The 13102-nt window shown below is 38.6% G+C and overlaps 1 protein-coding gene across 5 annotated transcripts in view; it reads left to right on the top strand.

Annotated features, from left to right (window-relative positions):
• Window positions 1–13102, top strand: part of PAN3 (poly(A) specific ribonuclease subunit PAN3) — a 134843-nt gene that overhangs the window by 28590 nt on the left and 93151 nt on the right. For 3 of the 5 annotated variants that reach the window (XM_086714582.1, XM_086714574.1, XM_086714562.1), the window contains exon 5: window positions 8845–9006. The exons of the other annotated variants lie outside the window; for them this stretch is intronic. In XM_086714582.1, the coding sequence (XP_086570708.1) occupies window positions 8845–9006 (162 nt within the window). The remainder of the gene's footprint in view (window positions 1–8844; window positions 9007–13102) is intronic. 5 annotated transcript variants of the gene reach the window in all.

The following is a 13102-nucleotide window of genomic DNA, read 5'->3' as shown; positions in this document are numbered from 1 at the left end:
TAGGTTCCGGTTTCCGACAGACTTGATAACACAGAGATGTAAGAGTATTTCGCATCTTTGTTACTGTATAAGGCAACCCCCCCTCCCCCTCATTGTTTAAATTTGATTACTGGTGCTGTTGAACTACTCATTTATGTTAATTGGTCATTGGTGTTTCTTTAATGTCCTTGGTTCGTTTTTCTATTAGGCTATTCTTTTTAAATTCGTTGTAAGCTCTATGTATGTTAGAGGTTTAGGCCTCTTCTAGTGGATGTTTCAGTCTCCCATTTTGTTTTTGGTCTTGAATTTCACAAGTGATTTACGCTGTCACTTTTGAAATGTCACACAGACTCTGATTATCCCTTACTAAGTACATTTAAAAAGAACAAAATATTAAGCTCATTTCGGTTAAAATAACATGGTAATTCCCTGTATGCCGAGTCAGTGATTTTCAATTGAAGGGATTGTCGATGTTTTCTTGTAATTTTAATGTATTGTCGTTTTATTGCTAATGATCTATAGTAGTTAACGTTCCTTAGCAAATGGATATGTTCTTCATCTTCTCTGCATTTTAATTGTCAGATTTAAATGTGACATTTTTCCTATTGTTTTTACCTCCAGTCTTAGTTTATTCTTTTCTTTAAAATGCTGTGTAAATAAGATTAGACTCAAACTTGTTTAGAAATATGATAGTTCTTACAGGAAAGGACTCAGTTTTGAAAGAGTTAATTTTGTTTTCCTGCAAAATAAAGAATACTCCAGGTTGACTTCCAGGATTGTGTTGAGATAAAGATATGCTTTGGAAAGCACAGATTAAATTTTGTTGTGACAAATTAGGAGTTCAACCATGTACTACTTTCTGTACTTCAGTTTAATTGGTATGTTGTGGGCAGTGACCACTTGGCCTTTGTTGTTGAGGCAAGAAAGAATCTTCCAAATTTATGACCGCAAGGAAATTTTGTTCTACCGATGGATTATAAAAGATCTCGTGGCAGATTTGCGTTTTGGAGGTTGTTTTTGTTTTGTTTGGTTTCTTTTTGTTTTTTTAAGAGGTGAGTGGTGGTTTGATGTTTGACACTTTTATACCGTATTTAAACATGTGAACTGAGGCAACGTGCCTTTTATATACAGTGTGTAATACTCTTGGGCTGTAGTCATTCTCTTGGTTTAGCTTTGGGCGTTTTGAGTTAGTTCTTAACCCAGTAATGATAGTTGGGTAAAGCCATGGTGCATTGTCTATCTGGACTTGGGAACTAGTAGCTCATTCTGAGATTATGTGGTTGGCTTCTTTTTACTCTGCTCTGGTCATTGTGTTTACAAAGTGAAGTAGCTGATTTCAGCCGCTTGACATTGCTGGTGGTTCATCTCTATTTTCTACAAAGTCGGGGTCAGTAATGAATTAGTAAAGGTGAGTTTAGAACTCCCATCCACAAACATGCTAGCCTAAGTTTTAGCTAAATTGAACCCAAAGTGCATAATTTCCCCCAACTCTGTTTTTTTCTTAAATGTTTGTTTATTTTTGAGAGAGAGAGGGAGACACCGAATCCGAAGCAGGCTCCAGGCTCCGAGCTGTCAGCACAGAGCCCGACGTGGGGCTCGAACTCACGAACCGCAAGATCGTGACCTGAGCCGAAGTCAGAAACTGAGCCACCCGGGCGCCCCTCCCCAACTCTGTTTAATTCCCAGGATGTTTTCCCCTGCATTTTGGAAATGGGGAGAGGGAGCTGCTTAATTTTATTTCTTTGAATGGAGCCTCTGTAGCTCTTGTTTCTCATCGATCCCGTCCATGCCAGGTAGATTCAGAGATTGATTCATTCGGGAGTTTGTATTTGGCTATTTTAGGATTAGCTAGAATAAGGTTAAGATTGAAATATGTTAAGGAATATGGAACAGGTTTCTTCAAATTGGAGGCAGAATATCACAGTTACGAGTGCAAACTCTGGAGCCCGACCTTACGTTAGTTGTGGGATTATAGGTGAGTTATTTTAACCTCGGATAGCCTCACTTTTCTCATCGGTGGAGCGGGCTTTACGGTTGTGCTGGTCTCACAGAGTTGTGAGCATGAAATACGTTAATGGGTATAAAGTGCTTGGCGTAGTGCCTTGTGCTTGCCACGTGGTAGTTGTTGTTCCAGTCTTCTGTTGCTTATGATTCTGTAGTTCTAAAACGTGTGTATCTGTTTCTGAATGTGTGTGAGATTACTTTTGAGTAACCACTGCTTTAATTTAGGTTCAGTTCTATCTAGTAAAGAGCATCTCTGAGGATACTCTGCTTCATTTCAAGATTGAAGCCAGGGGACAAATGTAAATAAATAAAAAGGGAACCTTCTGCTAATGAGTGATCAGGCGTTTAGCATCATGGGTACTTTTGATAAAGTACTGGAATACATTGTAAAACTTGATTACAGTTATAAAATGATTACAGTTGATAGTTTCTTGTGGAAATAACTTTCATGACTTAGAGGAAAACACCTTTCCTCAGATTCACTTAAAATAACTTGGGCACGGTATTTTCTTTCTCTACGTTTTATATTCAGTTCCATTCTAAACCAGAAGAATAAAAGAAGTTGCAGTTTGGTGTTCCAGTTCTTTAGAAATTAAATGTAGCCTTGCTTAGCAGAAGTACTCCACTGGTCTTGCTTTTGTTGGCGTAGAACTCCGTTACAATCTGGAGGTTTTAAGAACAGAAGGAATAACCGCTTTGTAAGCTTCCTTAAACATATGCATAGAATATTGGGGGACTACTCATGGTAGAGCCTAAAAATATGTTTGTGTGTGTATGTAAATCCTGTTTTGCTGTATTTGATACAACTTAGGGCATCCTGTTTTCATCCTGTTATCCTGTACATTGACTTCGCAAATTAAAAGGGCTTTTTCATTTATAGATGTTTTCCTGCCCCCGAGTCTCTAACAGTGGGTCTGTTTTTTAGTGGACTCGCTTGCCCATTGCGTCCTACTCTTGGTTTTATTTGAACAATGAAAACTTAAGGAACCTAGTATGTTTTCACAAATAGCCCACAATTATAACGAATGGTGGGACAAAATACAACATAATCTTTGAAGCTGGCTTACTCTGTTTTTGATTTTTTAAGTGCCTTACGGGGAAGATGATTGGAGCCCATGCTGCAGTGGTTTGTAGGTCTGGATTTACTATTCTAAATTAATTAGGTGTAGGAGCCTTTAAAATCCACATAGTAAATTAGGTAGAGGTAGTTCCCTGTCTTGATGATTATATGGAAATTAGTTAATGTATTTGATTTAAAAAATTCAAATGGTTTTAGTCAATTTGGGGGTCTATTTATTCCCAGTGAGTTTAGATTACCCACCAATCGTTAATGAAATTATAATTTCCAATTTACTTCTCATAATTACAAATATGCTAAAATATTAGGACATTTCATTAATTTAGAGACGACAGCTGTGAGCTGGAAGAGGTTTTGTTTTTATTTTATTAAAAAAATGTTTTTAATGTTTATTTATTTTTGAGAGAGAGAGAGAGAGAAGTGAGCAGGGAAGGGACAGAGAGAGAGAGACACACACACACACAGAATCCGAAGCAGGCTTCAGGCTCTGAGCTGTCAGCACAGAGCCTGACTTGGGGCTCGAACTCACGAACCGTGAGATCATGACCTGAGCCGAAGTTGGACTCTTAACCAGCTAAGCCACCCGGGCACTCCTGAAGAGGCTTTTTGTTTTTCAAGTTTTATTTTTATTTATTTAAATAATCTCTGCACCTAATGTGGGGGTCAAACTCCCGGCCCTGAGATCAAGAGGCACATGTTCTTCTGACTGAGACAGCCAGGTGCCTTTAGAAGAGGTTATATTAAAAATAAATAAATAAATTTAAAAAATGCAGGTTTATTTTCAAATAAATATGTAGTCAGTTCTAGAGCAGAGGTTTCTATTAGTGGACCTGAGACCCTCAGGAGTGGCAGGAGGTAGGTTGCTGAGTTATTATAGTAAAAGGTAATGGGAATTAATATAGTTACTAAGTATTATCTGAATGGAGATAGTTTATATATATATATACACACACACACACTACTATTTTCTAAGTTACCTGAAGAAGTTGTGACTAATAAAATGCAAACCATTTAAAAGTGGCATTCATAATACTTTAAATCATCACTCGTTGTTTTAGAGGTACAAATAGTGAATGTTTTTGATGTTCGAAAGGGTTTCTTAAAATTCAGGGTGTTGGAAACTTTTTGTACTATGGTAACAACTTGATTTCTATAGTTTATCACTAATTAGTTAATGATATATAACAACATATGGCTAGTAATAGGAAGCATTGTTAAAGCATTGCTGTTTTGCAGTTGTACCAGAAGAATTGTGCACTGAAAAATTGGTCTGTTACTTAGTGTCTTTAACTACATTTTCTATACATGCAGTGGTATTTATAGATTTTTCTTTGGCTAGACTGTGAAGTTTTTTAGGGGAAGAGAATAGATCTCAGCTTTGTATTTATTGGAAGAAGAGCAAAGAGTGTTATGCTGAAATGTTGAGTGAGTGAATGACTAAAAAAAAGTGTGTGCAGTTAGGCTTTTGAACTCAAAGAGTCGTAAAAATTAGCTTTTACTATTCTTTCTTTTGATACGGAGACGTCCCTCATGTGTAAGGAGCAAAGGAGGATTTCCTTTAGTCTTAAACCGTTGGAAAGGGCTTTTATGGACTAGGTCATGAAATTTCGAAGAGCCAGCATTGAAAAACTTCTGCAGGGCATATGAGTAATGGTCTCGAAGTATGTAGGTCAAACTCTGTTGAACTCTTGCTATTTCCGGGAGTGGCCTCAGTTTCTGTCTGGACCGTTCGTTGTTTTTTCTCTAGGTCTTTTCTGTAATATTCTCTAGAACTTTACTCCTCCCAAAGTGTGGTCACCAGAGCAGGAGAGTACTAGTAGTTGTGGGAGCCTTTTAGAAATGCGGTCTCAGCCTTCGCTCGAGGTCCACTGAAGCAGAATTTTTATTTTAATAACATTTCCAGAAAATTCATAGGTTCCTTACAGTTTGAACACAAAAGGATCCTTGAATACTTTTGTTGAAGCCAGTGTGTTTTTTTAAAATGCCTAATCAAATGAGTAAAACTATTTTCATCTACTCTTACCGTACTGTTTATTTAGATTTTGTGAAGAATGATAAAAATCGTTCACTGTTGTAGTGAATCTTGAGATTTTAAAGCAGGGATTGTGTAACTCTAGAGAGAGGGAGAGGGGGAGGAACACTTTCAGGATATTTTACCACAGGAACAGAAAGAGATTGGGAATTTTGATGTACGGTGTGGACTTGGTAGGAGGTGGGGCAGAAAAGCTGGTGATTTACTGATAGGACAGGACACTTAAAAATACTTCCATTCTGTAAGTAGAACTCCACGGAGGGCGAGGCTATCAAGCACGGAGGGTCAGCAGTGCCCTTTACTGCTTTTGTTGACTATCGACGTTCTCAAGATCGGTCTAGGAGAGGGAAGAGGGCTTTTGTTTGCTCTGGAGGGGAGGGTTTGGATCTTACAGAACTCAGAATGTTAGGGGAATAACTTTAGGGATTAATAAGCATTTCCCGTAAAATTTTCTTCACCCCCTTTTATTTCCTTATCTTCGATTTGACTTCTCCGGTCTCCTTAGCCCCCACTTTCAGTGAGTCACCGATAGCAGTTCTTAGCCCAGCATGTCTCTTCCCACCCAGGCCGTAATTAGCTTCGTTCCCACTTCAGTTCCCTTGAGTTCACATCCTGGAGAATCACCAGCGATTCTCAAATGGGGGCAGTTTTGTGCCCCTGCTCCCAGGGAACACTGGAGATCTTTCTGGGTTGTCACAGTTGGACCTGTGGGGCCACTGGCTTCCAGAGGCGAGAGGCGGGGGATGCTGCCGAAACGTGCTGCGGTGCCCAGGGCGGCCTCCACGGCCGCCAGCCCTGTCGGTGAGCGGGGGCTGAGCAACCCTAACCCGGATTGCCGCCACAGTCCACCGTGGGTCTGCCCGTTGCCAGTGTAATGTTCCATTGGAAGCTTTCACGAGTTCCCGTTGCCCATGGAATGAAGTCTGAAGTCCTTGGGACGGGATAGGAACGGTTTTTTTTTTTTTTTTTTATTGCTTTGAAGCTTCATCTTTTGTTCTTGGAGGTTGGTTGGCCCTCTGCTCTCCTGGTAGACTTAATACTTGCGGTTTGCCCTTGATACCACAGTGCCTGTATGCGTCTATGGGCCTACGTACACCTTTCTTCTGGCCTACAGTGGCGCACGCGCCCTCTCCCCCTCCCCCCTCCTCTCCCCCTCCCCTCCCCCTTCCCCCCCCCGCTCCCCTCCCCCCTCCCCTCCCCCTCCCCCTCCTCCCTCCCCTCCCCCTCCCCCCTCCTCTCCCCCCTCCCTCTACCCTCCCCCTTTCCATCTGGGTCCACTTAACTTCTTCAGAACTGCTCAGGCTTTTGCCTTCTCTGTGAACCCTTTGTCTCTGCCCTGTTGGTACCTTATTTATTATATATGCATTTATTATATCACAGTCAGTATGTTCTGTTTGCATGACTTTGTTACCTACCACATTATATCCTCTTTGAGGGAAAGGTTTGTGTTTTATTCATCATTGTATTCCAAGTATTTAGAACAGGTCCTGATACAAAAAGATCTCTTAGATGTTTAGTTGGAAATGCGTGTTCTTCAAGGGATATATGATAGTCAAGATAATTTGGGAATTAGCTTACAGATGAGATTTTACTATAATTTATGTCCTGTGCAGTGAGACTTCTACATGTGGTCTTTTCTCCTCACCCTCGTGCTTTCTATGGCTGCCATCCCTTTTCAGATATCATTTTGTCTTCTTTTGCTTCTCATGATAATTTAAATGGTACTGATACCGTAAGTCTTTTCATTCAGTATCACGTAGAAGGTTTTACTTTCAGGTTAAGTTTTAATCTCTTGCTACTTATTGGAGAAACTTAAATCTGTACTGGCACATTTTTGGGGATCTCTTCTATTCAAGAGGGAAGGGTGTTAGGGTAATTACAGGTTTTTGAGGGTTGGGGTGGGGAGAGAAGTGATGGATTCCTCTTCGGAAAAATAAGAAACAGAAGGAGACCTGTTGGGAAGGGAGAATGCTACTTTGGATTTATTTAAATACTTTTTTTCTATGTTGCTTAGTACACCGGTATAAGGAAATAAATTGCACCAATTGTAATAACCAGCTCAAAAGCAAGTCTGAATTTGAAATATGTGCCCGGAATTTAGGTGCCTTGTGTAAATCCTATCTGATAGGTTGTGATTTTGTTTAAGTAAATATTCTTTGATGTGTTGAACTTTTTTGATAATTAGGATAATCTTTAGGCCAGACATTTTCTAAAATAGAAGTTTTAAGTTAGTGAAAGCTTAATTAAGGTGACAGTATTTTTGCTGCATATCAAAGCCTTACAGTTGTGAGCTGTGTTACTAGAAATAAGTTCCTTTAAAATTCTTTCATTTATAATATTGTTCTGATGAGTACATTTTTATTTTCATCCACAGAAGTTGCTTGTGCTGTAGACACGAAGGGTAATTGAATTGGTGTGAGATTGCATAGAGGTGGAAATGTGTTAGCCTCATGAAACACTTATCCACTGCTATAATTATTGGGTTGGTAGGTAGTTTAGTTGTCTTTCTTATGCAAGTTTACTTTTTTTCCCCTTAAATCAAAGACCACTGGCAAAGGCCCATCTCTGTAGTTATAATCTAATTTGCATAGAATAATTCCCATAGGCGTTATTTGCAAGGTTACTTTGAAATTTAGAAATCAAGTGTTTTCTTCAAATTGGTTGTCTCTACTAGCCAAAATTATATGTTATGTATTTGGCCATGACACTTTTTCTGAAGAAAGTTAATTGTAACTATTTGCTTCAGCAGACTTACGACAGAACAGTGAGTAAACATAGATTTTCTTCTTTCAGGCTTAAATTAGTCACCTTCCCTAAGAATATACCAGCATTCCTTAAAGGGAAAAATATGTATACAAAAAAAAAAAAAAATATACACACACACACACACACACACACACACACAAATTCCCTTGAGATGTAATTTAGTGCAAATTTAGAGGTAAGATGGTGACAACTACCATTAACTTTCACGTATAAAAAAGCCCCGCCAACTACTATTAAGATTGTTTGCTAACTTTATGACAATGTTTGCCAATGAATTTATGCTTTTATTGGACAAGCTATTCAGTTATCAGTCTGTTCACATTACTGGTATTTATAAGTCCCAAGAAATGTGTGTATTTTTTAAAAAATTTTTGAGATGATTTCATTGAGTACCTTAAGTTGAATGCCCACTTCAGACATAATGACTTGTACTTTAACCTGCATAGAATTTTAAAAATTAAAACAATCAATTCAAAACAAATCTATTTCTTAGGAATTAGCTGCTGCTTTGAAGTGGGGGCAATTCCTCAGTAGGAAATAAGGTAGCAAAATGGGGAGCAGAAAAAGATAAGAGTCTGGAGAATATTTTTACCTGTATTTTGTGCCCTTGAAGCATTTCTTCATATTGCAGTGAGAATAGGTAAGTGCCAGTGGAAAAAATTGTGTAGAGCATTTAACTTTGCTGGTAATTTCTATTCATTAAAGTTGGGTAAAATGGGATTATAATGTATATCTCTACAACAGTTGTTGCTTTATATCATATTGTTGTTCAGCCTGTTAGGACTGTGGGTTATTTTGGAGGTGTGTATTGGGGGTGGGGGTGGGAAATGGTGGGTGGTGATAGGGACGTTAGAGGGAGTATCTTAGAAATTTTGCTTGTTTCCTATTCCACCATTCCTGCTATCCTCTATATGTTAGTTATGTTAGTTTAGATTAGTGTGGGGGATGTTAGGAGTGGCCTGGTTTCTTTCCTTCTTTTTCCTAGCCAAGGAAGTATCGCCTGGGGATGCTGGAGGAGAGGCTAGTTCCGATGGGATCAAAGGCACGAAAAGCAAAGAACCCTATTGGCTGCCTTGCTGACAGGTGTAAATCAGGAGTACCCATCAATATGGTTTGGTGGAACAGAGTCACAGAAAACAATTTACAGGTAAAAATAATTTTATTAGACATTTTTTGAAAGTGAATATCTTGGCTGCTTTCTGTGTCTGTGTGGGTGGTGGGTGTGAAGGTTGGATGGCTTAGTTGATATCCTGAGGTGATTTTTTTTTTTTTTTTTTTTTTAAATCGAAGTAAGTTTAGTGGCCCGTTAACCAATTCATTGATTTTCTGTGGTGGCTTTTGAGCTTTCTCTGCTTGTAGTTATTTTCCTATTCTTTTATTAAATTTAGTTTTTCCCTTTTGGATTTTGTTAAGTTATGAGTTCAAATTATATTTCATACACAGTTATTCAGGGTACTGTATTCAAAAGTCGTTATAAAATTTATCATAGAAGTCTCATTTATTTGCAATCTCAATAACAGGAAGCTTCATATGTTGTTTTTCTGTACATTTTTTACTACTAAATAAAACTTGTATGTAAATGACTTGTTACGTGTTGGTTCTAAAACCAGCTTCGACAGTATGTTGTCATAGAGTTGTGGCAGGCACATTTCAGTCTATCATTGCTGAATAATGAAAATGGATTTTATCACAAAGGTTAGCTTTTCAGTAAGATTCTGAAGTACCAGGGGAAAGGTTTGAATTATATTCAGTTGTAATTTGGATAATAATGATTATATTCTCCTTTAATGACACTGGTAATGGTATAATACAGACCTGTTAATCAGACCTGCAGTCTAGGTGGAAGTCGAATATCCTTCTCCCCAAACTTTCAGAATACAGGGGTATTTTTAATGCATTGCTAGCCCAGAGGCTGTAAACCCACATACATACACCACATGCAGAAAACATACAACAAAGTTAACAACTCGGTTTTATTTCTGTCACCACTTTGTGTTATGAAGGGGTTCCACGATACTTTGGTCTGTTCGGTATTAATACCACAGCGATATCTATATTCCCTTGGGCATAGAAATAAACAAGTCACTACAAAAATATTGCGAAACATAGCATTTGCCCCAAGTGAAGTTTTCATAGTATTTCCTAAAGGTAAGGAAAAGTTTTGGGGGGTGGGGAGGGTCCCCAGGATAATATCCTCAAAATTTCCTTGGAGAGTTTTGAATCTGGCAATAATGAATAGCAGTACAGTTCGTTGAATTTTTATCTTTGAGATTGGTAGGAGAGAGATTCGATGTTGACGGTTAGAATTATTTTTCAGTTTTAAAAAGAAAGTCTGGAAATAAATTGCACCCTAACTAGACAAGAACAGAGACGAGTGGAGGTGGAGTTGGCGTCGGGCTGTGGGGCGTGATACTGGTCGTGCACGGGCAGAGCCACTCGGCCTCTCCAGAATATGCCCGTCTTATCCCAGTGACGGTCTCGAGGTACCTCTTTCGAGCGCAGCTCCAAACACCGTTAGGTTGCTGTAAGAGCGTATGCTAGAATTATGCTTTCTGTTTGGTTAAAACGGGTTATAGTTGGGGCGCCTGGGTGGCGCAGTCGGTTAAGCGTCCGACTTCAGCCAGGTCACGATCTCGCGGTCCGTGAGTTCGAGCCCCGCGTCAGGCTCTGGGCTGATGGCTCAGAGCCTGGAGCCTGTTTCCGATTCTGTGTCTCCCTCTCTCTCTGACCCTCCCCCGTTCATGCTCTGTCTTTCTCTGTCCCAAAAATAAATGAACGTTGAAAAAAAAAAAATTAAAAAAAAAAAACGGGTTATAGTAGACAAACCTTTCAATGTGCAAAAGATTGGTGTTCTCTGAATCTCACATTTCAAATACTACTGTTATTTTATGCTGCAGATAGTTCTTTTCCTTTAAGGACATGAGGAATGCCTTATTAGCTTGGTCTAACATCGGAAGGACGGTACCTCCTCCCAGTATCAGTGACACGTTGAAGTACTAAAAAATACCCACTTAGTGTCCATTACTGTATCTGTGGGTTCCTACATTGGGCACCTGGTGGTGTTTATGCAGGGCAAGGAGCATGTCAGCCTCTTTTCTTTTCTTTTCTTTTTTTTTGGCGGGGGGGGGGGGGGGTTATCTTTTTGTTGTGTGAAGAAAACTAATTCATGTAAATCCATTCTTTTACCATTTTTGTTTTAGTTTTATATGATGCTTTTTAACATTTTCTATTTGTTCACATAAAAAATTTTACTCAAAAAATGCGTAGCCAGATACGTTAATCTTTCCTGTTTCCTTTCCTTTAAATCTTAGGTCTTCTCAATCCTACGGTCAGAGAAATATTAATTTATCTTTCATTTTAGTAGTTACAGCTGTTGTTTCTTAAATGGTTACCTTGTGCCAGACACTGTGGTGAGCTCTTTACATAAATCATCCCTTTTGGTGTTCCTCACAGTTTAGGACGCAAATGTTATTGTTAAATGAAGAAACATCTTCAGAGAAGCTAAGTAACATTAAGGTTAAATAGTAGCCAGTAGAGAAGCGGGCATTTTCACCCATGTTTGTAGACTTTAAAAATCTCTTTCCCTCTCTCTGATATACCCTCTAATGTGTTAGAGCTGTGATTGATTTAATGACCTAGCTAGTTAACTGGACTTCTGAGGAGGAACTTTGTTTTAGGTGAGAGTGCATCCATAGACTGTGCATACTGGACATGGACTGTAGCCTCTGCATAACTGCAGTATTTGTAAAGTTAGTCCTTTTTCCTCACCTTTCCATCCGATTCTTAGTGACACTTAGTTACTTTTCTGTCTGGATCTGGAAACATCTTTACATTGATTTCTTGGTCTTAACCTAACACCTCTAGAAGTTTTTCAATTTCTGAAAACAAAAGGTAACCAACAAAAACCTTGAATCAAAAACAGCAACAGAAACTTTCTCTGAAGTCTGAAGGTTTCCACCTGAATCATTCATAATTGCATTTATTCTCTTCAGTGTTGGATTTCTTTCAAGAGCTCTATGATCCCCCATCTTTTAGCACTTAGCAATCTTTTTATTTCTTTTTCACCAAGAATCTCATGATATGAGAGAGCCTGTTTACCAAACCCACGACTTTTATAAAACAGTGATTCATGCTTTCATTCTAATACATTCATACAAAAAAAAAAAATGTATAAATACAAAACATGCTCGTCAGAGAATCAACGATACAATTTTCCTTAGGTTTTTTTTGTAGCTTGATGGAGGCTAAATTTATTTTACATGTGGCTCTTTTGACGTACATCAGGTCTCTGTACTATGTTTGTGGAGTTTCCCCTTGAGGACCTTTAGAATAGCTTCTGTTCTTTTCTCTGATGTCTTTACCACCCATTTATTCCTTCAGTATCTGCAACTTGGCATTTTACAAGTTTCACTGAAATTGCTCTCGTAGAATGTCAGAGATCTTCTTAATTACCAAATACAGCATTTGATCCAGCACTTAGAACTGCTGGCCACCTCTCTGTTTTTGAAACTCTTTCCTCTTTGAAGTCTTGACTCTTGTTTCACCTGTGGTTCCTTGTGAGCTCCTTTTCTTGGCTCGCTTGTTTTTTGCTTTCCCTTGTACGCTTAAAATTTTATTTCTGTTAGAACCGTCTACTGAGTTCAAGACCCAGATTTTTTGTGCTTTCTATCTTTGCACGTAGATACGTATCCCATTATCACTGCAAATTTGGCATGTCTAAAACTCGGTGCATTTTTCTCTTCTCCAAATCTGCGGATCCTTTTGTGGTTCTTCTTTTTTTTATTTTTTATTTTTATTTTGTTTCAGTATATGAAATCTATTGTCACATTGGTTTCCATACAACACCCAGTGTTCATCCCAAAAGATGCCCTCCTCAATATGTGGTTTTTCTTTAGTAAATGACTTCCTCATCTTCCCAGTCACTGAGGCAACATGTGTTGACTTCTTCCTGGTCATCTCTCACATTCTGCCATTTGGTATAAGAAGGGAACTGCTGAAGTTTGGCTACCCATTAATTGACACATAATACATTGGGCAATGTATTTGCCATCATATTAAGGCTGTTCTACAGTAATGACATATCATCCCCAATTGACAAATAATGGAAGTTGCAATTTAGAAAAACCTTACTTTTTTTTTTAAAAGGTTTTATTATTATTATTTTTTTAAGTAATCTCTACACCCAACATGAGGCTCAAACTCACAACCCAGAGACCAAGAGTCACACACTCTGCCAACTGAGC

Source organism: Puma concolor, chromosome A1 (genome assembly GCF_028749965.1).
Source record: "Puma concolor isolate L17-30 chromosome A1, mPumCon1.1.hap2, whole genome shotgun sequence".
Lineage (NCBI taxonomy): Eukaryota > Metazoa > Chordata > Mammalia > Carnivora > Felidae > Puma > Puma concolor.
This window is presented reverse-complemented; position numbering and strand designations above follow the sequence as displayed.